Source organism: Hetaerina americana, unplaced genomic scaffold (genome assembly GCF_022747635.1).
Source record: "Hetaerina americana unplaced genomic scaffold, ioHetAmer1.1.p SCAF_2, whole genome shotgun sequence".
NCBI classification, from domain to species: Eukaryota; Metazoa; Arthropoda; class Insecta; order Odonata; family Calopterygidae; genus Hetaerina; species Hetaerina americana.
In genome coordinates, this window is record NW_027286763.1 from 44,236,724 (window position 1) to 44,264,581 (window position 27,858).

Here is a 27,858-nt window from a genome sequence, read left to right on the forward strand (position 1 = left end):
ATTAAGTTATTTTGGACGGCACAACTGACATCTAAATGCTAAACAGATACTATCCTTTCCAAATAACATACGGATATTGATTTTTGGGTGAATAAAACTGCAATATCTTGTTAATATTGAAAATTCATTAAAGTGCTGTATTTTATTACTTATCAAAATGACTTTGCATATGATCTTTAATGGTTATAGCCCAAATGAATATTTTGCATTAGACATTTTGATAAAAATTATTCACAAGAAAAAAGAAAAGAAACTATTTATTTCATTTCAGAAAGGTTTAAAAAAATATTAACAGTGTCTAGATGATCACAAATAATATTGGATAGATAGGAAACTGAAGAAATACTAAGATGTTAGACTTAAGAGATTTGAATGGCAGCTGCATCAGTCCATTCCAGGATTAATTGTCACTGATTATGACAGTCAAGAAATGTGGTGAGTTACTAAGCATAACATTTTCAAATGATCAAGATAGCGCTAGCGAACAAAACACAGAGAAACATACAGAAAAAAAAAAATATATATATATATATATATATATTAATCATAAAATTACTCTCACTAATTAAGTTGGATTGAAATCCATATCAATGATAAAACAATAAAATATTTATATCCCTTGTCTAGAAGAATCAACCTACTGGTTGATGATCAAAAAATATAATTATTTGAAAAAAATAAAATGCTAACAACAATAATTATACCCTTTCCATAACAAATAAAGACCTGAAAGAACATTATATGTTCTTTCAAATTGCATATCTCACTTAATGGAAATTCATTTAATATTCATAATATCAACTCAAAATCAACTTGAATGGTAAATTTTAATTTTAAATTTGAATGAAAGGTGGCATCAGCACACATTGTAGATGTGCACATAGATGCAAGTTGCTTGAAGTTTGAACATTACTGCTACATGAAAAATTGAGCTTTTGTTATCTTAGAGCTCTGATGTATATCTACATTGTACACAAGATAAGAGACAAAGACTCACTTGAGCTCACCCCTGGTTACTTGAAAGGGGAGACCTTTCAATGGCTACTAGATGTAGGAAGAGAGCTATATCCTTTGTCTTATTTGCAATCCTTGTGATAATTTTGTACAAACATTGGGAGAGTGTGATCTCAACCATGCAAATCAGAGCAATATGTCCCCAGATCTCATCATTACTTTGGCACACTGGTCATAGACAATGATCAATAATTGTTTGAATAAGATGAAAATTTTGAAATTTTTTTGCCTTAATCCCATGCTTTACACATCACACCATCTATGTCACAAAGCAAAACTATTTGGTCTCTCAAAGCAATACTGATTGCATTGCTGTTATTACACTATTACTGACTCTTAGAGATCTTGTGAAATACACATATCTAAATACACACACATCAATGCAAAGCAGTTTTATAGCTATACAAGTAAAAGGTGCAGCAACAGAGCTTCCTTTTTTAAACGGGTCTTGCTTTATAAAAAAGGAAGTTATGTTGCCACACCCTGTAGTGGTAGTAGTTTTTATGAGAGGTGGCCAACAGCTGAGGTCATTTGCACCATTAGGGATGGACAGGAAAGGATGAAGGGTGGAGAGAAACCTTGTGTCGGTATTAGCCTACTGTTAACAGACTGCTGCGTACTCACTCAAAGTGCTCTCCACAAAGCATCTCCATAAAACAACTCAAGTAGGGATCGGGATACCACTGAAAAATATCAGCAACAAACCAGGATTCAAACCCGGGCCCTCTGGGGGGAAGCAAGTACCTTATCCATCACACTATCCCTATATCCCTTAAAGGTATGCATAAATCATATCATCGTAAGAATAAATGTAACAAGATCACTTATTTAATTGGAACAAATATAACACTTTTGAGGAAAGAAACCAAAACTATGCCATTAAGTGATATATACCTGAATTAAATATCTCATCTTAAATATTGCAGCAAAATTCTAAATAAAATTACAGATTCATCATAAAAAACTGAAAATATGAAGTTATATTACATGTGACCTCTTAAAGGTTTCAAAAAACGTGTCTTGTTTTGGATATACTCACTGGGTACTGGAAAACATTATGAGAGGCATCACCATACATTCAGAACAATGTAAAACTTTGACTAAATAAAATATTATCACATATAAATTCAATCCTCCAACCACTACCGAACAATATCATCAACAGTGGAATAGGCTTGTACTAAAAACGCACCAGACAAAACCTGGTCAGCCTTGACAAATGCAAATAAAAAGCATTTTGTTTCAACAAAGCATGGTAACATACCACCAGAGAAATGAGACGTTTCAGGCGTGATATGGTGGAATATCATGATTAATTAAAAATAGCAATTTTCCACAAAAATTTTTGTGGAAAATTGCTATTTTTAATTAATTCACCAGAGAAATGTTTTGTTTAGCAAAAAGCCAATCTAAAAATCATCTGATAACAGTTAGAGAATATTGAACAACTTAATACCAACTGAATTTAAATATACTACTTTTTTAGAGAATTTAAATGCCATGCACAGTCCCTAAATATAATGAACAACAACATTTGATTTATACCATCACGCTCAGCTGAACAAGCAAGCTACATACATAGGTTTTTATTTTCATTCATAACACCTGGATTCCATGCAATTATTTCAATACATTTTTTGCATGCTTTGAAGTGGTCTGTTGTGATCTACATCCAGTGTAAACATTCCCCTGGGCCACACATTCTAGCCTCACTTCAAGGTCTTAAATTCATAATTCCATTTTCAACACACTGCAAGACCAAATTTAAATCCACAACACAATATATGATGAATAAACATGCCCCTCTACATGCAAGTAAATTCATTTATGAATTTCAGATCACTGTTCTAGATCCAAAAAAATATGCAAAGGAGAAATAACTCACAAAGAGATAAGTTCAAACTTACATAATCACATAATACGCATAACATGTGTCTGGAGGTAACCACGCATGGCTATTTTTCTCTTAGTTTTCCACAAACTATGGCCTGGCTCTAGGGAGCTCAAAATGAGCGCTTAAGCAAGATCCTAGCGCTCGTTCCCGGGAAAATTATGTAGCTAATAGTCTATCACATTGACAAAAACTAGAGATATCGTTTTTCAGAAAAATTTCAGGAATCTAATAAAATTAGTAAAAATCTATTGATTCCAGTAAATATTATTCCCCATTTTTTAAAACCACATTAAAACTAAAATGTACATTTTTTGGCTTTGTGAAAATTGCAGCTGAAGATTAAAATAGAAATTAAAATTCAGCCAACCATACATACATATGTTGCCCCCACAAGGTATTAGCAGTACACATATACAGTAATTCAAAATAATTAAAAACCTTCCAGGAAGATTAGTTTGTTTCTGAACTGCACTCAGTTAATTGGAGTGTAAATTATATTTGGCAAATAGGCCATGAACAAATGGAGTAGTAAAATTAGCTACAACTAATATGTTTAAGAACTAATTACCTAGCACAATACATGGCAGCAACAATTTAAAGATGCCAACTCCTAGGCCATTTCGTAAAATTTATTTCTCATTTCCTATATCTTTTGATTAATGTTTGCACCCCCTATTGATTGGCCATTGAGTAAGTATGCATGCAAGTAGATTTACTTCTTATCATGTACAAATGCATGCTCATATTGTTCTGGTTCAATTAAAATAGTTTTTATTCAAGTATTCACCTGTCCTATGTATAAATGAGTAAGAATTTTCCATTTTGTGAATTCAAGGCTTTCATCACGGTGAAATATGAAAGCTCAGAAAACCAGAAAAAAAAGCAAAAAACGTAATGTATATTTTATCACATTGATAGTAACTTCAGAAAGTAAAAATTCTGACAAAAAATACCTTGATCAATGAACTACTGAAATGATGAGTTCAAACCTAATTTTTTTTCCTAATATACTTTTAACCTTAACCTTATTGTACCGTGGCTACTGACAACAGTAAGTCATGAATTAAGCAAGCAGAGTTCAATTACCTAATAAACTCAAATTAATTTGTTTTAAAGATTAATTAATATCCATTCAGGATATGATGGTAACTGGCTTCCTAGCATCCATCACTTGTGAACTATATGCGTAATCAATGTATGCTCTATAATCTAGACTATATGAATTCCGGGGTAGTTCTGAATGGGTGAAATCCAGGCTGGAACATTTTCCCACACTATTCTTGTGTGCTCTTCTAAGAAAAAATTGAACATTTAAAAGAATTCCCTACTTATAAAATCAATACTGTACTGTCTACTCGGTATTCTACCAACATATGCCATCTTTCACACAAGGAGCAACAAGTGTAAAGATTATGTCCTTGTACCATTGTTCAATATCAGATTGAAAAGTAACCTTAAGCACTATTTAAGCAGATATATTTTTGATAGTTGCATATTGCCATTTCACTCCTAATGAACAGCAAATGATGGTCATAGGAGCATATACTAGTAGAAATACTAAATTTCTTACAAAAACAAACATATAAAGGAATGAAAAAAAGAGTAAAAAATTTTAAAATTAATAAAAAGCATATAGAGATAGAGAAAATAATTAAAGAGAAGACAATTGCTGTGAAAGAATTCCGTAGCAGACAATGAGAAATCATTATCCATTTTAGTATGCACGGAAGGAAGGTGGTGAAAGCGGGTTTACCTCTCTTGCACTGCTGATAATAGGATTACAAATTTACTGATTTAGTAAACATAATGTTGACAGTAAAGCTATTATCAGTACTGGACTGGATGATGCTATGATACGGGAGAATGATGTGACCTTTGGCTTGGACTTTGAATCTGTAAAATAAGTTACAATAAAGTCATTTGAATGATTCCATTAAGATCATACCTCCACTTCTCTGTACATCAAATTACTTACTATGAACTAAGGATATTATTATTAATCATATTTTCCCTAAAAAAATTGTGAAAACAATATTCTTGGGTCACCTAAAATTTAACAAAGATATTTAAGGTTGAAAAAACTGGAACTCAGGCCTCTGTTTGCTTCAGCAATATGACATAATGATTACCTTTAAATAAAATAAAACTCCTATAGCTGTAATAAGGCTATAGGAGTTTTATTTTATTAATTTGCACGGCCATAGAGCTAATTTCTTCTATTTTATGTTGCCTCTTGTCAAAAATGTGTGGGTCATTTAGTAACTCCTTAGAACATCTAAGAGATGGCACTGGTAGTATAGGAACAATTTGCATTTAGTCTCTCACGATATTGCTGTTAACGTTTCAGATATATTCATCATGTGGCTTCATTTTCATAGTGAATGGAATCAACAAACTTTTGTTTATTTAGAAAAATGGAAAAAATGAGTTCCTTGCAGTGATTAAACATTTCTATTTAAAAGGTTTAACACCAATAGAGATCAAAGCCGAGTTGAATGAAGTTCATGACACATCTCCTCATGTGTTTGTGATGGCTTACAATTGGGTAAATGATTTAAATGTGACTGCACATCCACAAATTGACATTTTTCAGGGCATCCAGTGTAAGTGTCTTCCTCTGAAATGATTGACAAATCCGGCGATATGGTTTGGAGTGGTTGATGAAGCAAAGTTCATTAAATAGTTGAGGCCACAGGCATATCTCAAGGTACAGTGTTTTCACTTTGCAAGAAAAATTAGGCGTGAAAAAAGTCTGAGCAAGACTGGTTCCACATTTGCTCTCAGTGGATAAAAGTAATTGTGTAGTCCATTTGTAGGTTGGTTTGGCAGTTTTCCGTTGCAATCCTGATGAGTTTCTTCATTGATACATGACTGAGGATGAAACATGGATGCACCACTACATTCCAAGTACAAAGGAATTATCGAAACAGAGAGTTTCTAAAGCCGATCCAGCTCCAAAGAAAGTGAAGATGGTGAAATCGGCCTACAAGGCGATGGCCACAGTTTTTCGGGATGCATCGGGAATCATCTACATCCATTATTTGCAAAAAGGACAAACAATATGTAAATGGAGAGTATCATGTGTCATACTTGCACTGGTTGGGCAGAGAAATCAAGAAAAAATTTAACCCATTTGACAAAGAAAAAAATTCTCATCCATCACAACAAGGCACAAGTGCATACCTGCTCAGTTTAGATGGTGAAAATTATGGAAATAAAGTTTGAATTATTACAAAAGCCACCAGATTTGGCCAACAGTGAATGTTTTAATTTCCAAACTTGAAAAAAAGGGCTCAGTGCAAACTGAGTCATGTCTAACAAGGAGGTCATCACCAATGCAGTTGCGTATTTTAAGGACCTTCTGAAATCCTACTTTTAGGGTAGCTTAAAAAAGTTGAAGAAATGTTGGGAAAAGTGTACAAAGCTAAAAAGAGATTATGTTGAAAACTAAAAAAAATCTACTCAAATTAACTTGTTTTTCTAATTTTTTATGGACTTATTGAATGACCCATACGTATCTTGATAAACAATTTGGCCTGATTAATGTTATCACATATTTAATATTACTTTATTAGACATCAATGCACACTATATTTTTTAACACAGGTCAACAATATTATAACAAGGGCTTAAAGGGTTGATATTAGTGATCTTCAAGTAACAGGAAAGAAGTTGTCTTGGTAAGAGCTTTCCAAATAAATATCATTTTAGTTCCAAAGAAACTGCGGGAGATGCCGCAACAGTAACTTATAACGGAGTCATCCGCTAATGTGCATTTTAATGCAACAATTTCAGAGCGTAAAAATCATTCGCCTTGACTGGGACTCGAACCCAGATCCCTCAATATCCGGTCGAGTGCTTTAGCCACTTAAGCTACCGAGGCGTCCTCTTACACTCTGAAATTTTGGGGCTTTTAAAGGAACTAGATGTTATGACGAAATACCGTACATACAATGTCACATGCATTCGTAGTCGTGCGCGAGGCGCCACTGTCCACGAGGTTAAAAGCCAACTTTAAACACGTATGGTGTTTTCCCTTTGACAAATTCCAAAGAAACTGCGGGAGATGCCGCAACAGTAACTTATAACGGAGTCATCCGCTAATGTGCATTTTAATGCAACAATTTCAGAGCGTAAAAATCATTCGCCTTGAGTGGCGCCTCGCGCACGACTACGAATGCATGTGACATTGTATGTACGGTATTTCGTCATAACATCTAGTTCCTTTAAAAGCCCCAAAATTTCAGAGTGTAAGAGGACGCCTCGGTAGCTTAAGTGGCTAAAGCACTCGACCGGATATTGAGGGATCTGGGTTCGAGTCCCAGTCAAGGCGAATGATTTTTACGCTCTGAAATTGTTGCATTAAAATGCACATTAGCGGATGACTCCGTTATAAGTTACTGTTGCGGCATCTCCCGCAGTTTCTTTGGAATTTGTCAAAGGGAAAACACCATACGTGTTTAAAGTTGGCTTTTAACCTCGTGGACAGTGGCGCCTCGCGCACGACTACGAATGCATGTGACATTGTATGTACGGTATTTCGTCATAACATCTAGTTCCTTTAAAAGCCCCAAAATTTCAGAGTGTAAGAGGACGCCTCGGTAGCTTAAGTGGCTAAAGCACTCGACCGGATATTGAGGGATCTGGGTTCGAGTCCCAGTCAAGGCGAATGATTTTTACGCTCTGAAATTGTTGCATTATCATTTTAGTTTATTATATAGCAAAATGTAACAATGTAATTTTTTATGAATGTAATGGCTTGAAATAATTTAAATTTTTCATTTATAGTTTACATTTATGCATTTTAATTTTCATCAAATAACCATGATTACTGGATTCACAACTCTTGCTTTAAATAGGTATTTGAAACACATGTTCAACATAATATTCTTCATTACAATGCCAAATAGACCAATCAAATAACATTAATCACATGAATAGGAGCTTTATAATCCTTAATTCACTCATTGCCATCAATAGTGTCTTATGAGCATAGTATTTTGAAATGCAGGTATTCTTGTGGCTTGTGGTATTCATCTATGTGTACAAGGGGAAAAGATGCCAAAGTATATTTTTTCAAATTCAACATCACATTCTGTCATGCAAACCATTAAATTTTAAAGCATAAATGCAAGCAAAATATATTAAGTAATATTAATGACAAGCAATTACATGATAGGTACTTTGTACATCCTTTAAAATGTTAAAACAGTAATGACAAGCTATTTTAAAGATTTTTGGAATTTCAGCTTCAACATTTAAACTTCAAAATGCTCCTTTTCCTTTGCTGCAGACATAATCAGAGTAAGAATGCAATTTTGGCAAATCTTTAAAAAATTATAAGGATTTATATTTTTTGGAGGAAAAAGGAGTGGTCATAAAGGGGTTCTGGAATCTTTGTTGTATTAATTTTTAACATATACCTGAATACATAATGGTTCACCAAAAACTATCACATTCTGATGAAGTCTCCCGTGGAGGATATATATGAGTGAAATTTTGAATTTGATGCATAAAGCTCATATGGACTGCAAAAGCTTTAATCAATAAAAGATATTGAAAAGACTATCACAGAAAATATTACTTACATTTTTCATTCGGATCTCTTGTTCCACAAGGTCGATAAGCTAACTGTGTTCTTCTCTTTGCATTTGGTATTGCACCAGGTATATACAATGAGGGTTGTGCTAATTTTCCAGCGGCCATTAAGTGACTGAAGTCCTGTTCCAATCGATTAGCAATAGGACCTGAAATAGCAAAATGAACAATACACATTCTCTGTGCACATACTACTATGTAATAACCTATGTTTTGCAGTATGATTAAGGAATTAATTTTCAGCCCATGCATTTGAAGAGACCCAGTTCAAAATGAATCATAATAGCAGGCATGAGGAATAATTTCAAAAACATGATGATAACTTTTTTATATAAGAGGGATTGCTCACAGACCAGAGTATAAACTGAGTCAAGTATCTAGTTTTGTATACCTCTTGTGAATAGGCAAGTAGCAAAACATCACTAGCACTCAGGAAGGATGACTCAGATTCTTCATTGAGAAATGAACCAACCCACAATACCTTTTATGTCAAGCAGTTTCTGGCAAAGCAAAGGAGTTCTTTGCTGGAACATTCACCGTATTCCCCAGATCTAGCCCCATGTAACTTCTTTTCATTTCTCCAAGATCAAGTCAATATTAATAGCAACATACATTGCTTGGCAGGTGCCAAGTGGGGACTGTAAGAGGGTTGGAAAATCTTCATGATGCTGTTCCAGAAGGTCTTCCCAAGCAGACACTCGACTCTGCTCTTCAAGACCTTTGGGACGAGTTTAGCGCAGATCTTTTGCATTACCAAATTTTCAGTGATAATGGTGTGCACTGTTATCTTATCAATGCCAATACAATCTGTGATCATGTGCACACATAACTGAGGATCTGAATCCAGCACTTTACGCACACATCAGGAAAAAATTGTCATTGATACTTTCTATGTAAACCTTGTATTGCATCCAGAGATGCCAAGACAGTTTAAGTGTTGGAACTCATTGACAGACTGTCTAAAGGGGTATTGCAACATAAATTTGGATAGAAGATCCTGATGGAACAATTTAGGGGTCAGGGAGGCAGTACATAGCGTGAAGGGAATTACTTTTCCATCATGTAATATTTTCAATTAAATGCTAAGAGCATCATCACGTTTTTTTTAAGCAGAAATTCATTTTTAATATTAAGAAAAGGGAGAAATGTTGATTAACATAGATACTGATAGAAATTTTGAATATACATACATGCATTTTGATAATAAAAGCACAAATTAAATGGCATATATCATTCAGCTTTTAATCACTGCCTGAGTTATTAGTATCTCGATCCCTACTTGAGGTGCTTTGTGGAGGGCACTTTGAGTGAGTACGCTGTCCGTCGGATGGGACGTTAAGCTGCGGACCCCTTGGCGCCTTTCGTAAAGAGCAGGCTAGTGCCGACGCCGGGTTTCTCTCCTCCCTTCACCCTTTCCTGTCCATCGCCTATGGCGCAAATGACCTTAGCTGTCGGTCGCCTCCCCTCAAAACTACTACTACTACTGAGTTATTATTTATGTGCATACACATATATAAGAGGTTGTGACAAGCCTCTCTATTATCAACAGCCCAGATTTTGCTGATGATATCAAGAAGAATAAATCAGTGCTACTAGTTTTAATGATTACCTTTGAAATGAAGAAGGAACTGGATACATGCTCCACCATGTAAAACTTTGGTTTTGCGACTATCAACAGTCAGCATCCATTCTGGTAGCCCCATTACTTCTCTCACATCATCAATGAACTGAGCCCTTTTAAACAATCATAAATCACAATAAAAGAAACAATGCATAGGTTTTATATTTTAAAAAATAATGGTAATATCAATGAATACTGATGGAGTCTAATTATAGAACTTGTCAGGCAATATCAAGAGAAATATTCATATAAAATAAATTGAAAATGGTAGCAGGCATTTCTGGCATCAATGGCATAACTTAGAACTAAAATAAATTGGAGTGATGTAAACTGAAATATGCTTTACTGTGACTTAGGCGTATATTCTGCTGTGCTGCACTTTACTCCAATCCTAATGTCATTTGCAGTTATTAATTCTCTTTGGTTTTATATTCTCAGTAGATAATGTATAACAAATAATTTCCTCTTCAAACATATTTAAACTGGAGGAAACATCCATCATATGAAGTACATAATACAAATATAATGACAAATTTAGAGGGGAATCAAGTTTGGTGTGATAATTGAGAATACAAGCCATAGTCTTTCAAATTTTTATCAATATTTTTAAACAAATCCTCCGCACCTTTAGATGTGGTTGACTGCATTGACTTTCTCATAATATTTAAGACTGAATGCACCTGAAATTTTACTTATTTACCAATGTTAGATTTAATGTAAATGAACACATTGCCACTTCCTCAATAATACTATATATATTCAGAAGATTGAAGTGGTACTCTTTACAGCATGCTTTGATAGTAATCTAGATTTTATGGCACAACTGGTCCTAAGCCAAACTACAAGCTGGAGCACTTTACTTAAAAACCCATAACATGACTACACAACATTCATACATAATAATATATTTATTTATCGACTTAATTGAGCAAGGTTGAAACTTATAGTCCCTTCTTCCTCCTAACTCTTAGAAATTACACTGAAGACAATGGAAAACAACCAAGCCCTAGATGGAAGAAAATCCACCTAGGTGGGAATCAAACCCATGACCTTTGGGTTGGCAAGGGAGGACATTATCCAGCTGCAAACGGAGCCGGCACAAATATATGGCAGGATACAAACATGTGTCCTATGGGTTAGCTGCCAGGCCCTTTAACTACCAATTAATTGAGTCAGCTAGCAATCACTACCGGGCAGTGAACAGCATTGCAATAATTGAACTCAATTGTTTTTCTGAGCATGAGCTCTAATTAAGAAAAGGCTTTGTTTTCAATTTTTTCATGTGTAGACTGAAAACATCTATTCCCTTTTAGGCAAAGCATTTACATTGTTCAGTGTCACTGACATAAATTTGTCAGCCTTCTCTAAAATACTTCTCCTTGTCTGATTTCACTTATACTTACGTTACAAACCGTGGCGGCTTGCGAATGTTGGCATACTTGATGATATCTTTATCAGGTTCAATGTTAGCACAAGCATACCGTTCACTGCCTCTGTCTTTGTTGTAAATTACAATCGACTTCCCTATGGCTGAAACTGTACCCTCTGAAATTAAATGAAGTCCATGGTCAAAATAATGAACTTTATACAGATATCATAAATCTTGGTTAATGACACTTTTAGGAGTTTTTTCATGATAGCAGAAAATTACACTTTTATGGAATGCCTCCCTTGCCTCCTTTATTTGGATTACATGAGCATTGATATAAATGTCAACATGTATTATACAAATTAAAATGGGCATTAAATAAAAATCAAATTATCTCAATGAATGAATCAGAAGTTCCACCATTGGAAAGAATACAACACAATATTTTTCATCCCTTTTGAGCAGAGAGACTGTGTCATTTATTTTGGTTGCAAAATTCCTTGTGCTCAATTGGGCTTAAATGCATTCACTACATTTTGGAGAGCATACTTTTAGTAGGTTCTTTGCTGGATTTTGCCTCATTAACCCAGTAAACAGATGAGGGACTAACATGAAATTAAGGGTTAACTGGAATAGGAGCTACCTGAAACTTTACAAACACTAGAAAAATATGCCAACATCAATGGAAACCATTTGGCATATGAAAAATACAATGTCTAGTCAAATATTGTTTCCGTGCATTTATTTGGACATAAAAGGCCATGGCGGAAGACCCAGCATTAACAGCACATATTTTAGAAGTATGATCACAAAAATTTTCTCACCCAATGGCAAATTTACATCAGTAAAAAGTTGCCGCTGACCACCCAAATGAATTGGTCCCAAACGACCAGATATATCTCCAACATCACATCGCAGAGGATTATCTGGACCACATTCTGCTCGATACAGTTCATCCTGTAACAACATGATTTGTATTGAGTTTTGGTGAACAATAATTAGAAGTGCAGCTTTAAATTTGAAACCTATAGAAGAACATAAAATAAGTAGCATTCCATCTGATAAAATCCATTTGAAACCATGACTGTACATACAAAGTGGCAGTGAATGTTGAGGAGAATCATGCAATTACATTAATGAGATCAAATACACAATTAATCCTTCACTTCGTCTGTTATTTTTCATCAAACTTACCCATTTCAATGCTGCTAACTCATAACTGACAGCATATATTATTTGAAAAATTACAACACATATATAACACTTAAAATTTTAAAATATTTTCCCTTACCTGAATCAATACAAATTAGATAAAATGAACAAAGAAGTTGTAATTTTATTTTTTTATGTTCTACTGGGTATTGAGTAATCCTGCAAATTTATTTGCACCTTTTACCATCCACTATGGTAGACTTCACAATATTTAGCATATTCAAGCATTTACAAGAAAAAAATTAGAAGTTTGCAGTGCGAAATGAGGGATTTTGAAAATATTAAAATGTGAGAAAAATGGAGACTGATTAGCATACAAAAATAAAGACATTAACATTCAAATTAATTATGTTATAAAATGGTATTTGTGAAGGAATCATAACACTATAACCATAACAATTACAGTTTTAGAGGACCAGGCACAATGATAGGTATTACACTACATAGATTAATGGCAAACCTTGAAATAAAACTTTCATTGCTATTGGAATAAAAAAACAAACACACTTACATTTAATGGATCAGCTAATTGATTATAATAAGGATTCCAACGGTAACCACCGGCAACACATCTTGTATTGAAAGTAGGAACAGCAGCATCCTGGCCAACTGGATTCACAAAAACTGCCCAGTTGTGATTTTGTGTCTGCAAAAATTTGTGACAGTCAGAATATTTGTAAAATAACCAAGAATGAACATGGTCAACAGTGCAATTTCATGACTGGCTTTAAAATTGACCATACATTTTATTCAATTTACTTGTCTGCTTGAAGCATTGGTATAAATAGGCCAGTACCATTCTGCCTTATCAACTAGCCAAACCCTTATTCAGGCTTTGCAAATCAATCACTATTTTTTTGCAAATGAGGAATTTTAAGACTTTTACGCTGACGTTTGCCAAGACATGCATAAACTATATAAATTATTTTCATAAGAAAATTAATTTCAGTGGATATATGGTTGCCCTTCCTTTAAAATTAATCTATTCTATGATATAAATGTGAGAAGTTCATAAATTGAGCCCTAATATATTTATTTGGTTTAATATTCTGCCAAATGGCTTTAGAAAAAGTTGTATTGATAATAAATATCAGCCATAAAAACTGTCTCAATAATTGTACTATGTCACTTAAAATAAACATTAAACAATTTACAACTACAACAAAAAAATCATATATGTAACATATTATTACCAACCATTAAAAAAAATTTTACCAGAGTACCTATATATAGCTACTCATATAAAGGCTCCTATTTGAATTGAAAAAAATTTTCTCCAATGATATATATGTATTCTCACAATATTGTATTCCTTACACATATGAGAGATATTCAGTCAAAGTCACATTTTGTTTCAGGAAATCATTTAATCATTTTAATTTTACGCAAGAATTAATCAAAATGTTGGGGTTCCTGTTTTCAGTGCTTTCATCTGAAGGCATATATTAACATATGTTGCCATAAATCTACTTTAAGTTAATAAGTGACATCACATTTTATTGATGCCATACTCTTGCTCTCCCATAATTACTGATTATTTCCACAAATGGTCATTTACATGAATTCCTATCATCCTGGAAAGGAGAAATTGAGCCTCTTAAAGCATTTCTAACAGTGATTATACTAAATAATATTTCTTTAAGTCATAAAGAGTTTTTCAAAATATTTCTCTTTCATATTCTTCCCAGACCTGGACTTCTTAACTGGTTAGATACTTTGTCAACTTTAAATGTAGACTATAGGCTTGTACTTGTAGGTGACTTCTTGAAGTATAGCAAGAGTATTTCAGATTTGAGAATCTTATTTCATTTTTGTTTGTCAATTTTAGCATGCCTTACATGGTAAAGTGATAGGTTATTTACCATTTATGGCTTAAAGAAATATTATTTAATTGAGTCAGCTTATCATCTCGAAAACCATAATCACAAATCTGATTTTTAAAAAACCTTTTCTTAGGGTCTCTAGGACATAGGACATTCCCATTCTCAATTTTGCATTTCAAACAATTTCTAACATTCCATTTACAGACCCATTTTCATTTTACATTTCAAATAGTTCAAAATAATCATTTAGAACATCTCTACCCATATTATAATTGAGTTTCAACTTCACTTCAGGCAAGTATCAGGTAATTATTATACAGTTTTACTTACAAAATTTCTGTCATTTTTACCAGGATGCCTCAATTTGACTTCCATGGCTGTGTCACTCATACTGCCATCTGAATATATCAACTGAGTCTGTGCAAAGAAATTTTTTATGTAATTAGAGGGTAACAATCTTTTTGAAGAACATTTGGAAACATGTGCGCCAATATTTTAAAACGGCTGTTTCAATCGGCATCCGATTATTACAAAAACTAGATTCTTGAACAACACATGCGCTGATGGCTAAGTTCCCACCAAAGGAGCATTGCACATGAATTGGTACTGATTTCAGATAGATATAAACTTCTATTTGTTTAGTTAATAATAGAACAAAATAGCATAGTGGTTATTAGACAGTGTAGACAAATCTAGAATCTTGAGTAAACAATTGAAAGATTATACAATGAAAATCAAATCAAGCAAGCAATTCAAAGCAAATCATAAATCTCTCCCACACAACAATGAATGGATGGGTGACAATAATAAATCATATGGGATTAATTAACCAACTGCAGTTCATGAAAGCAACACATTCCTAGGATTGAAAAGCATTCCAGCACATACACTAAGAGAGATGGCAACTGTATTTGAACACCATAAAAATAATTAATAATACCTTTTTGGAAGGTATGAATAGCCCAAAGACTGGAAGAATTCTCATGTCACTCCCATTTAGAAAAGCAAAAATTAAAAGACCCCAGAAATTACTGACATCTTTAACATCCTTCTCAGGCAACATTCTAGAGCATATAAACATGAGCAATGCCATACACTTCTTACACTTTTGAAGTAATTTTATGAACCTGATTTATTTATTTACGCATTGTTGTGTCAGTCAGGCATGTGACACTTAGATGATATAATACATTTTAATGAAATACAGCAGTCCAATCCATATAAAATTTAGGGACATACATGGAAACATAACATACACTACCTTACAGGTAACACAGCTGAAAATCACAAGTCCTAAAATTGGATGGAAAGGGCTCAAACAAACCTTCAAGCTCAAGCAGCTGGTTCCAATCAACAATAGTTAGTTAAAAAAGAGTATTTTTTCTTATTTATTTTTTTCATTCTTATTTTTATTTTAAAACTGTGGTCGTTTTTTCCGTTAAAGTTTGGTTTTTCTATCTCTTTCCATAAATCTTCACACCCTTTGTAATTTTTAATAATTCTATACATCACACCTAATCTACTACTTTTTCTTCAATTTTTTAAACTCTCCCATTTCAGTATATCCAACATTTCCGTAACACTATCTGTTCTTTTCTACCTTCCGAGTACAAAACTTGCTGCCTTTCTATGAACTTTTTCTATCTTTTAAATATGTCCCACCTCATATAGATCCCATTCTATGGACGAGCATTTTAGGATAGGGCTAATCAGTACCTTATATGCTTACGCTATGCTTGAAGTAGTTAATTACGCTTCAGATCACGGAAAAAGGCAGGTGAACAATATTTTGGTCACCTCCGACTGAGGAGATGATATGAAAACTCACAATCATGTCATGACATAATTCACTCCGCAATTGGGAAAGTTTTTTCAGCATTAACACCTTAGATATAATGCTGAATATTCCACTATTTGACTTTTAAATTTTGAATTAAATATAGAATAACAAACCATTCTTATGTATCCATAGGCAAATCCATGAGGATGGTGAAAAGATGCTATTGCACGGAGTTCTCTTGCCTCTGAAGGAGCATAGCCTCTCTCAATAGTTGAACAAGCCCATCTAACAGATTAAAAACATAAAAAAGAAAAGTGTTATCTCAATATATTATGACCGTTTTCATTAGCATTTTCATAAAAGGATTAAGTAATTTTTTTTACAAATTAGAAGATACAAATAAAATAGAGGCTTCTTAAAAACTTGAGGTAACCCACACTACCTGCGAGACATTTTCCCTCGGTGAATGATAACAGAGCGTCCTATGACACTGAGCTCTCCATACAGTGGTAGCTGCGTGTCATTGTAAACCATTTCAGCTCTTTCTAATTCCTGCAGAGAGCCATGCTTTCCACTTAAATCCCCAATAGCCCACGACTCTTTTGGCCCATGATTTTTCTCGGCCAAGAAAGGATCCCAAGTGCCAGATAGAGTGCTTTCTTCACAAGGAAATTCTTGTTGGATTTCCACTGAAGCCTGATAAAGATAAAAATAGTCAAAAATTACTAGATCATGATCACTTTTACAATCAAAATTTTATGTTACCAGTATGATCTTTCCCCATGACCTGCTATAGCTTTATTACTGAAACCCTTTATTCAGCATAAACACTGCAGGGGTCCCAGTGAATGTTAATTTTCATCTCAATCATCCAAATTGCATCCCAGACCATAGTTCACTGAGATCCCAACAACAGACTTTCTCCAAAAAGCCATGTTCATCAAGATTGCAGGCAACTGCACAGCAGAATAATTTATTGAAAGATATACGTGGGAGAGGGAAGGTACATATACTATTAATTTCTATCATAATGATCAAGAGAATGAAAACAAACACTCACAGCATTATTCATTTTTCAGTAGCTGTTAACATGGTCAACTTCATTTATACATTGAATCCTGATACCGCCAATAAATTCTAGTGGAATTCATCTGCGATTAACCATTTATTGTCACATTCAAAAACCATAAATTAAAATATCCTTAAATATTTCAACAAGAGGAGTAAGTTATACACTTAAGTATGTTTCTTCTTTATATGGTATAATTGAAGCATGCCTGAGAAAAGCCTTTATGGAGCATTATACCAACACTACTAAAAGTTACAACAGAAAACTAGCATAATTTTCTGAAGTTTAAATTAATTCATTAAAAAAACCGGATTGATTCACTTAATGCATGTCTATATGTCAAATAAATGGAATAATACTATTGAAAAAGGAGCTAATGACATATTATTATGTTGATTGAAGGTACTTAAGAAAACCCAAGCTAATTTATGCAGACATTCTGCCATAATCAAATCAAATATAATCAATTCATAATCAAAAAGGGTTCTTCCGACTTTTACTGAAAGCATTTTCATCAAGCAATTACACAAAGTGAAGCCTGAAAGTGTAAAGTATATTTTCATAAAATGTTTTTATACTTGAGATTTCCAGTTTACCACATACATTCATTTTAAGCTGTAGATGATTAAGCATGCCCAAGAATAGTTGGCAAAAATACTCCCAGAGATTTTGTGTCGAATCCCCAGTTTACCTGGATTTCACTAAATCTGAAAAACCTCTGGTCCCATGTGGTCCGGATTAGCATGGGTTTACTGTTTTGTTATTACTACCAACTACCAACTAATCTACTATCAGTGATTGGTTTTGGACTATACCAGAAAGCTACTACAAATTTTTCTGGACTTCTCCGGCACTTCTATACAAAATAAAGCCATTTTCCCATTCTTCAGCTAATTAAATCTTTTCCCCTATGCATATCACCAGTTCTGATACTTTTCCTCCCCTTTCCCCACCAAGCCAACAGTTTTTCAATTACGGTTCACAACATCCTACTGCATTTCTTTTTACAATTCAGTCCTCAGCTAATCCCTGTAAAAGATCATATGAGTGTATGATTGTAATAAATATATACCATTAAAGATGCTTTGCTGATCAGAATATGCAAGCCTTTAGCAACTAGCTGAATAGTCATTATTGGTCTGATTTAGGTGGTTCAAGACCCTTGATGATTACTTTGATTATTACAACCTTAAGTTTGATAACTGTTCCCATTCATCCTACAAAATACCATAAGTACTTTATCTGTTAATAGCAAAAAATCTGTTGGTTATCAAGGAGAAAAATGAAGCTAGACTCTAAAAAGACTAACTTAAACTGACTGCTGAATTGGTATATGAAGTGCAAAAGAAAATATATATTATGAAACTCTACATCAGCCACGCAATCTTTAATCACCAAATCTAGAAAAATCTGGAAAATGAAGTGAGAAATCCAAGAGCCCAGTGAATTTGTAACATACTCGCCAATTAAAGAACTATGCCATTTAAAGGATACCTTAACTCAACTGTTAGCTTACTCCAAAATGACATCCAATTTGTATGATTTATACATTACTCATTAAATTCTAGTAAATTCTTGTAGTCTCTTGGGATAACTATTATCAGTCACATAAGGTTTGTATAAAAAGTATCTGAAACAATTTTTTCCTGGTGTGACTGTACATTGCAGTGCACTCACATCATGCAGGCTTGGTGGTAGGGGGTCTGACCTTCAACATGCACCAAGCACCAATAACCTGTGAGCATTTGTTTAGGCTATATCGTGTATTTAGTGCGGACCCCTGTCAAGTGACTAAGTGCAAGTGCAAACTGCAGCAAACGATTGATCAGCAGTATGCCATCAAATTTTGAGTTGGACCGGGTGAATCAGGTATGGAGACATTGGGAATGTTTTCCAAGTGTTCAAGGATGAAAGCATATCACCAACTAAAGTTTTTAAGAGTTAGAAGCTCCTCAAAGATGGCTGAGGGAGTGTGGAGGATGAGCCCTGCGCTGGATGGCCGTCAACCTTAAGAATAGACGACAACGTGCAACATGTGCGTGAAATGCTGAATTAAGACCATCACTTAAGTGTACACATGATTGCAGATTGTATTGGCATTGATAAGATGACAGTGCAGGCCATTATCACTGAAATTTTGGAGATGCGAAAGATCTGTGCTAAACTCATCCCGAAGGCATCCAGGCACACCTGCTCTAAGGTAACCAACTACCTGATGAAAAATGCCACCGCAACAATTCCCCAACCCCCTTACCGTCTTGACTTGGCACCAGAAGACTATTTCCCATTCCCAAAAGTAAAATCCTCCCTCAAAGGACACCACCACCATGGGATCCTAAGTGTCGTCAAATAAGCTTGCATGCGCATCCTTATGGACCTTCCAGCATTCACCTACCAGGGAGCCTTTGAGTCATGGCAAAGTCACTGGCAAAAGTGTGTCAAAGCTCAAGGGATGTACTTTGCAGAATTTTGAGGCATTGTAGCAATATCTGACATTATTCTATGTTTCTGAAACTTTTCCCGATACTTTTTATACAAACCTTGTACAATGTATTTTTCAAGGTTACTTTCTGGGAGCAATCCATGACTCAAAAAATAAACTTTGCATTTCCACATAAAATATTTATTCAAATGGCTGAGGTTTCAACACATGGGATCATCATCAGGTGCACACAAAGGAAATCCTGATGATGATGATATGCATTGAAATCTAGGTTATTTGAATAAATATTCTTTTTATTTACTTTATATTATTTAAGGACTTTATTTGGGCAAGGTTGAGATTTCATTGTACCTTCTTCCACCTAACCCCTACATATTACAATGAAGATAACTACAAACATCCAAGCCCTAGGTGGAGGAAAACCCACCTAGGTGGGAATCAAACCTGTGACTTCTGGATTGGAAGACAAAATTGTTACCCCACCTCCTCCAGGGCCAAAAATGTGAAATACAAAGTGTATTCTTCATGTGGAGAACTTACTGAAGTGTACTAAAAGTGTCTTCTTTTATGTGGAAATACAAAGTGTATTCTTTGAATCAAAACTATTATCAAATTCAAAGAACATGTCATTTACTATGTTTCCTTGCTATTAAACAGATATGATAATATTAATAAACTGCCCCGCCCTGAGCTGTGATTCCTTTATAGCCTTATCTCAGCAGCCTGCAATTTCTCATATCCTGCCTATAAAGCTCAAGTTCCAGAACTATTCAACACAAAGGCCCTCATTCACATCATTAATAATGTTTGGTGTTTATGTCATCACTGGCAAGCTCCTCTTGGTAATGAAATGTTCTACCATTAAAAGTTCTAGCCCTTAAACTTTCATGTTTAACTTAAACTATGTACTTCTTGAGAAGCTTATTACTGGGTTAGCTTATAATTTGCCTTCATCTCAGTCACCTAACCTAGTACCTTCTACTGCATTCAATGAGTACAATGCATGTGCCTTGCACACTGATTAACAAATACTCAAACTGAACTAATGCCTAACATAATAAACTTTGCACCTGGCTAAATGCCAACCCTCTGACCATCCCATGCCTCCCTTAACAGTCATATCTTTTGCTTACATAAATTACAGGTGATAAGGGATAACCCTTTCTCACTGCCGAATAATGTGATCTGGATTCATCAACAACCACCCTAACTTTTACAGTCTGCTTTTTGTAAAAGTTCTCCATTAGATACCTATCCACCCATTTTACTCATATATTTTCCCATAATTTCCTGCATTATACTCAGTTTACTACATCCAACGCCCTAATTAAGCAGTCAATAGAGACAAAGACGTACAAACTAGCACTCATACAAGTAAGTTTGTATAAAAATGAATCTAAAGAAGAAAGGAATACCTCATGCACATAGTAGCCTCGTTCTTCACCATCCAAGCCTTCCAAAATAACTTCAACATCGGTGTCATCATATTCCGACTGCTGAATCATTTCAATTTTTCCACGTACTGATGAAGCTGTTCCTCCTCCACCCTCTCCACTTCCAAACCAATCCTTTGCTACTGCCTTCAGTCGATGATGCCAACCTATCCTGAAGAATTATAACACACATAATTAGTTCAATTTCCAAAAGTGGAAAATCAAGAGCCCATGCAGGAGTGTAGTTGAGCAATTACACATTTTCATACTTACAACACCTACATAATCATCAAATCATGACACATTTGAGGATATCATGTATTCAATATTAGTATAAATTCAAAAGAAGCCAATCTGAGCCATTATACAATGTCATAAGGAAGTTTAAAAATACTGCATTTCCTGACTGGAACTTTAAAAATACTGGATTAACTTTTATCTAGTTCCTACCCTTTGACCTAATATGTGTCACCCTACCAGGAGAAACTATCATTGCCCATGTCAAAAAAGCTCTACAGGTCATTGCATGCAAGCCCTTTCACCATGCCCAGGTCACAAACCTTACGAGGGAAAATACTAATTATAAAAATGAAAAAAATACTGATTGCATCTTTTGATGTCATTGACCCCACCAAGACAAAGTGATTTTTCCAAACTATTAGTGTGGTTAGTTAATTTGTTTATTTAAAAAATGATAAGATATTATTCCACTACCCTGCAATTTTATGAATCAGTGGATTGGCTTTTATTTCCCTATGTACAAGTTACATTAAAAAAAAACATTCTACAGTTGAAATGAAGTATACATTGCTGAGAAATAGATGGTACAAAACTCACGTAGAGCATCCAAGCCGTTCACCACGAGCTTTAGGTCCAAAGTCATCATATAAAACCACCGAATGCCCAACCACTCCATGCTTTCCGATGAGAGAAAGATGGGAATCAGTGAAAAACTTCTTGGTTGATGCAAAACTTGCTTTACCACCAGCAACTTTTAATGTGCCATGCCTTCCACCCAAATCACCCTGGGCACAAGTAAGTGCAGAGCCAATATATTCTGGTTCACAATCTGCTGGCTCCTTTCCTTTGTCGCCAGCACTAGGTGGAACCTGAAAAAATAACAGTATGCTAAAATAGCTGAAATATAGCAGAAATGAATGAGACATTGAGAAAAGTTGCACTCTTATTCTGGAAAAGGTTGTTAAGTATAAAATACAGCATACAGCATGACTTAATGGCTGCTATGTTTTGTCTTGTAGTGTTTCCCTATTCCTGCCATCATGGCTCTGTAAACTTTTTTACTTCTCCAATGCTCCCAATGCAAATGCCAGCTGCACTCCAAAGATACTGTTGTAGTATCATTTGAGAAGCAACACATTGCGTAAGGGGTTTGACCCCAATTCATATGCCTTAACCTCCCTTAACATCTGGCCCATTAAATGTTCTCATTTATTTTAGTCACAAGAAACAGAAATGACCACTGTTACCACATCTCTGATGCGACATGCTTCCTTAATTATTACTATTAAAGAACCGAACAGTAATAATTATATTTTGTTTGATGAAATCATATGAAAGGTCCTTGCAATGAGTGGATGGACATGGAAATAAATACAGGGTGCGGTGCTTAAATCCAGACAAATTTCAATTTTGCATAATACTGTAGTTCCACTGGAGGTCGCGATTGGCACTCTTGAAAGCTATAGGCATCTAATAAACAGTCATAACCTCAAAATAGCAGCGATATTATGTACAAGTGCGGAGTACAATCGAAGAGCCGCTATTATCGAAAGTGTTCGCGCTGGGCATTATTTTTCGAAATGGTTTGATTCTTCTGGTAGCCCAGATCAATTGTTTACCACATTGTGGCTAAGTATAATGCTTCAGAGAAGTCTTGGGAAGGTTTCACTACCCCAGCGAGGAAACACGTGCTTGTCCGGATTTAAGTTCCACACCCTGTACACCAATGATAATCATATTACATCATCTCCCTATTCCCAAATTATATCTTAAGCATCTCATGTCACAGGTCAAATTTAGAAATTCAGGTTTGGCCATGACATACCATTTAAATAGTTCTGCTGGCTTTAAAAGGTCAACATGAATTGGCTCAAAAATCATTGCGACAGAAGTGTTTACCAGGTGTACAAGTATGGTAAGCAGATTTCAAAGAAAAAAGACCAGCACACAAAAAGAGTCAACACAAGGTAATTTTTCTTCATGACAATGCTCTTTCACACATGGCAAAACTGGTTCGCATCTTGTTGGAAGAACTCAGCTGGGAAGTTCTACCATATGTGGCTTACTCACAAGACTTGGCTCCTTCTGATTACCACTTGTTTGCATCGATGGGCTATGAACTTGCTGAGCAGTACTTTGGTTCATAAGAAGATGTGAAAATATGGCTTGATGAATGGTTCATAAGAAAGGGGAAAGATTTTTACTGGAAAGGTATCCACAAATTTCCCAAAAGATGAGAAAAATGTCCAACTACCAATGGAGCATACTTTGAATTAAGCTCTTTTTATCATTCTACAGATTTTTTTTTGGAAAAAAGTCTGCATTTCATATTCGTACACCTGGTACAAAGATTTATTTGAGTGAAAGGCAAGAGATCTTTGTTCATTTCCTTAACTTGTCTTCAATTACAGTATGGCATATTAAGATGGAGATCAGTTTCAAAATAACAAGGTTTTACAGCACATTTTTCACTGGCAAAAGGTACACACATGGAAATTAAAGTGGGAAAAGCTTGATATCACACACATGAGGATATTATTGAAATATTTTTCTTACTTTGTATGGGTTGTTCCGAGGTCCAGCACTCACACACCTTAGGCTCCAGTTGTAAAAATCTTTCCCTATTGGTGATTCCGAGATGGTCCACCTGTGGCCATCAGTGTCATTTTTACTGCCATCAGTGTACGTCAGATATTCCACAAAGACGGAAGTATCAGCCCAGGGATCACCTGTAACCTGCCGGAAGAGAATTCGCCCCACACATGGGTACCGAAACTTTGCCACAGCTGTTGTGACTGGGAGCTCAGGAACAAGGGGTGCACATGATAGAGGCTCCTCTTGCTCATCTGAAATTGCAGATCACATAATGATATAAACTCACATACTTGATAAAAATGAGCAGTGGTTAATGAGGGAAGCACACTACTGCCAAAGAGTTTGCAAATAGTTTTGATTGGAGAGTAATTATGCACGTTTCGCTGGAATTAGAAGGAATAAGAGTTGAAAAACATACGAGGGTCATCCGGAAAGTAGTACCCGTTCGTGCCGCATGAAGTGCTGACGACGCAAGTAGCCGCTGGACGAGGTCAGATAGCTTCAGTGGCTTGTCTGCCTTCTCTGAGCCAAGTTGCGTGACGCTAGCATTGCCTGTGTTGTTTCTGTGATTGTTTACAATGTTTAAAAAAATTGAGAACGCCGCCAGTTGTGAAGTGAGGGCAGTGATTAAATTCCTCAATGCAAGAAACGTTCGCCCATGTGATATTCATCGCCAATTAAAGGAGGTGTATGGAGACAATGTAATGGACGAGTCGTCTGTTCGGCGGTGGTGTCGCAACTTCAACATGGGGAGGGGGAACACACACGACGATGAGCGTTCGGAGAGACCGTCTGTCATTACAGACCAACTGGTGAGCTCAGTTGACGAATTCGTGAGGAACGATCGGCGCGTCACAATTGATGACATCTGTGAGCATTTTCCCAATGTTTCTCGAACAATTGTTCATGAAATTGTTAAACACCATCTGCATTATGCAAAAATTTGTGCAAGATGGGTCCCTCGCGTATCTCAATGAGCTGGCGGCGAAGGACTATGCAGCAGGAATACAGAAACTTGTCACACGTTATGACAAATGCCTTAATTTGCTTGGAGATTATGTTGAGAAGTAGTTTAAAGTATCCTCTTTCAAATAAAATTTTTTATGTTTGTTAATATTTACTTTTGTGTCTTTATTTCACGGACGGGTACTACTTTCCGGATGACCCTCGTAGTTTCAATACTACCCCATTTCAACAAAAAGAGGTAACATGGTTAATACTCGATTTATACATAGAGTAATGTCATTGACACTACATAGTACACACAGGAACGAACATAAATTATTTGGCATTCTTTTTGTTTTACGGTGCCTCCAACCATTATAATTACCATGAAATCTCATGATACCTTTATAGTTTAATGCATCAACTTGTGCTCTTTGTACATTTTTCTTGAAACTTAAGCCTTCCTCTATAGTTCTTTTCCAGTCTACATTCCACAAAGGCCTTCAGTAAAATGCTGCTTCAGAACATCTGGAATTTGTTTTTCTAATGTTAGTGTCATCCATAGGCTATTCTATACATACGATGTCAGACTTCTTCATCAGTCACAAATTCTATGCACTCAAATTTCCCCTCCCGTTGCACTAAATATCCAATACTTATTTTTCTTTGGGCTATTACAAAAACCTACATCTCACAGCCAACATGGTAAACTCCATTTTTTAAGGACCAATTCCTTATATCTAGGCTATTGCCAATAGCAGATATTTATTGTGATATACAATCTTTTTTGTTTGTTCTATTTAGCTTAGGAACTCCCTTTTGTGTTGTCCATCACAAGAAAATAGTGAAATAACAAAATCCCTAAATAGAAACTTCTTGCAATTGCTTAAGTATATTTTTCCCAGTCTTGACAAATATTTTGATTTTACCTTTTTTTGAGGCTATACTTTTCATCCCCCGAGAGTCTAGAACCATTGTCTGGGCTTATTTCCATGGGCTCTTATATACTTTTTCCCTACCGTAAACTTTAGAGCAAGTGGGACTTCTCTTATTTTTATGTTTCTTCAAATCAAACTGATATTTACTTAAATACCTACTCTATTGCCTCCTATTCATTGTAGAATGCTTGTAATTACCTTCTATGCACAACTGGGAAAATTAATCACTCAAAATCTAATACATTTACCTTTTTTACTAGTTTGGCATGGGGATGATCACCTTTGTAAACTATATAAAGTCATCCCACAAAAAACCAGCAACAAATAGTATTAGTACTGAGATTATTACATACAATAAAATGAAAAAATCATAAGCTAGCACACACCGAAGAGGGAGGAAAAGAAAAAAAATTTCAAAATGAGAAAACATGAGTTAAAAAGAACAATCAAAGCACTCCAAAATAAACCCTAAACTAAGAAGCTCTAGAAAAACACTAACAAGGTGCAAAAAACACTGTGGTCTTGCAATATGTTTGAGGAAGATAGAGAAAATAGATGCACAAAAGAGCATTCTTTGTAGTCATTACAAGCACGAGCAGTATGGAGCGAGGCAAGGGCTGGAAAAGAAAACTAGTATACTTATATCAGCCCAAATTTAAATAGCAAAATGCCCACTATTTTGTAAGAACTGCACATTCATTGTATCAATTAATTTGCTTTTATTCACTTTATACATCCTTCTTTCTGAATATATTATTAACACCCATATTGAGTCAATTGTGCACTCATTATTGCCAAAGTGAATTAGCATTCTGAAGCTTCTATAAATTCTCAAAGTTCTTAAAATACCATTTTTTAACAAATAAGAACTTCATTATTTGACTAATACCATTTACCATTGTATAAGAAACTTAACTTCATCGATTGACAAAAATTCTTGAACTTTAGTCAAGGCATTAAGATTATAATTATCTTACAATTAGGTACAGAAAATGGCTATGTAATTACAGCTCCTGCTTGTAAGTATGCCACTACAGAAAATGTAAAATTTTTATGAGTAAAAATGCCATTACATGCCTTTATTTTGAAGAATGGTATGGGCCACCAATGTTCTATGAGCAACACTGGATTTTCCATGGAGGGGAAGATATGCATCCCACAGTGTCCGAGGAGTAACCCCAACTCCAACAGGAAATAAACCATGCTTTCCTCCAAGATCACCTGAAATTTGTTTATTGGTCATCACTACATTTTAAAGATTAAATAATGATTTTTTTTAAATTGCAAAAAGTATACAAAAAGGCTGATGAGATCATAGGGTTTTTAGCCTCATTTAGAAAATCTATACCGTAAGTAAATTTTCTCTATTCAATCAAAATATACAAGCAAAATATAATTACATGTTAGCACCTACATTCAATGTGCCAATTCATCAAATAAATACTAGTTCTGCACTATAAATACTAACTTTAATCGCATAATTGTAGAGAAACTTATCACAAATTTTATTTAGTCAATACTTTAATAGATAATTAATGTTTTATTTCATAAGTAATATTCACATTATTTCATCATTGATTAGTTCATATTTAGTTCAAAGAAGGTTTCTATCACGATAATTTTGGCAAGATAAACACAGACAAAATTTTATTAAGTATTTGTAGTCTTCAACATACTCGATGAAAGGGTACCAAGAAAAAAATCTAATATATGACAAACACAAACAAAAAATAAAAGTCTTTAAGTGGGTTAAGGGCTACACAAGAGAAGACAATATCTGTATAAGTGTTAGGATTATATTAAAAAAGAGAAAAAGGCACAATATAAATTAAGAGCTTGTTGTGTGTATGTTTACAGAGAGGATTTTAAAGAAAACTATGAAAT

General features: G+C 34.8%; 1 protein-coding gene across 1 annotated transcript in view; it reads right to left on the reverse strand.

Moving 5' to 3' along the window:
• Positions 1-957: 957 nt before the first annotated feature.
• The window catches only part of Rsod (Related to Sod), a 33,077-nt gene continuing 6,176 nt past the window's right edge, over positions 958-27,858 (reverse strand). Inside the window, exons 6-19 of the mRNA XM_071584732.1 lie at positions 27,052-27,195; positions 24,053-24,342; positions 22,094-22,365; positions 21,239-21,428; positions 16,754-17,007; positions 16,485-16,596; positions 14,862-14,948; positions 13,220-13,354; positions 12,321-12,453; positions 11,531-11,672; positions 10,116-10,240; positions 8,497-8,655; positions 4,662-4,801; positions 958-1,697 (exon numbers count right to left, since the gene is read on the reverse strand). Coding sequence (XP_071440833.1) covers positions 4,695-4,801; positions 8,497-8,655; positions 10,116-10,240; positions 11,531-11,672; positions 12,321-12,453; positions 13,220-13,354; positions 14,862-14,948; positions 16,485-16,596; positions 16,754-17,007; positions 21,239-21,428; positions 22,094-22,365; positions 24,053-24,342; positions 27,052-27,195 — 2,150 coding nt within the window. The 3' untranslated portion in view covers positions 958-1,697; positions 4,662-4,694. The remainder of the gene's footprint in view (positions 1,698-4,661; positions 4,802-8,496; positions 8,656-10,115; positions 10,241-11,530; positions 11,673-12,320; positions 12,454-13,219; positions 13,355-14,861; positions 14,949-16,484; positions 16,597-16,753; positions 17,008-21,238; positions 21,429-22,093; positions 22,366-24,052; positions 24,343-27,051; positions 27,196-27,858) is intronic.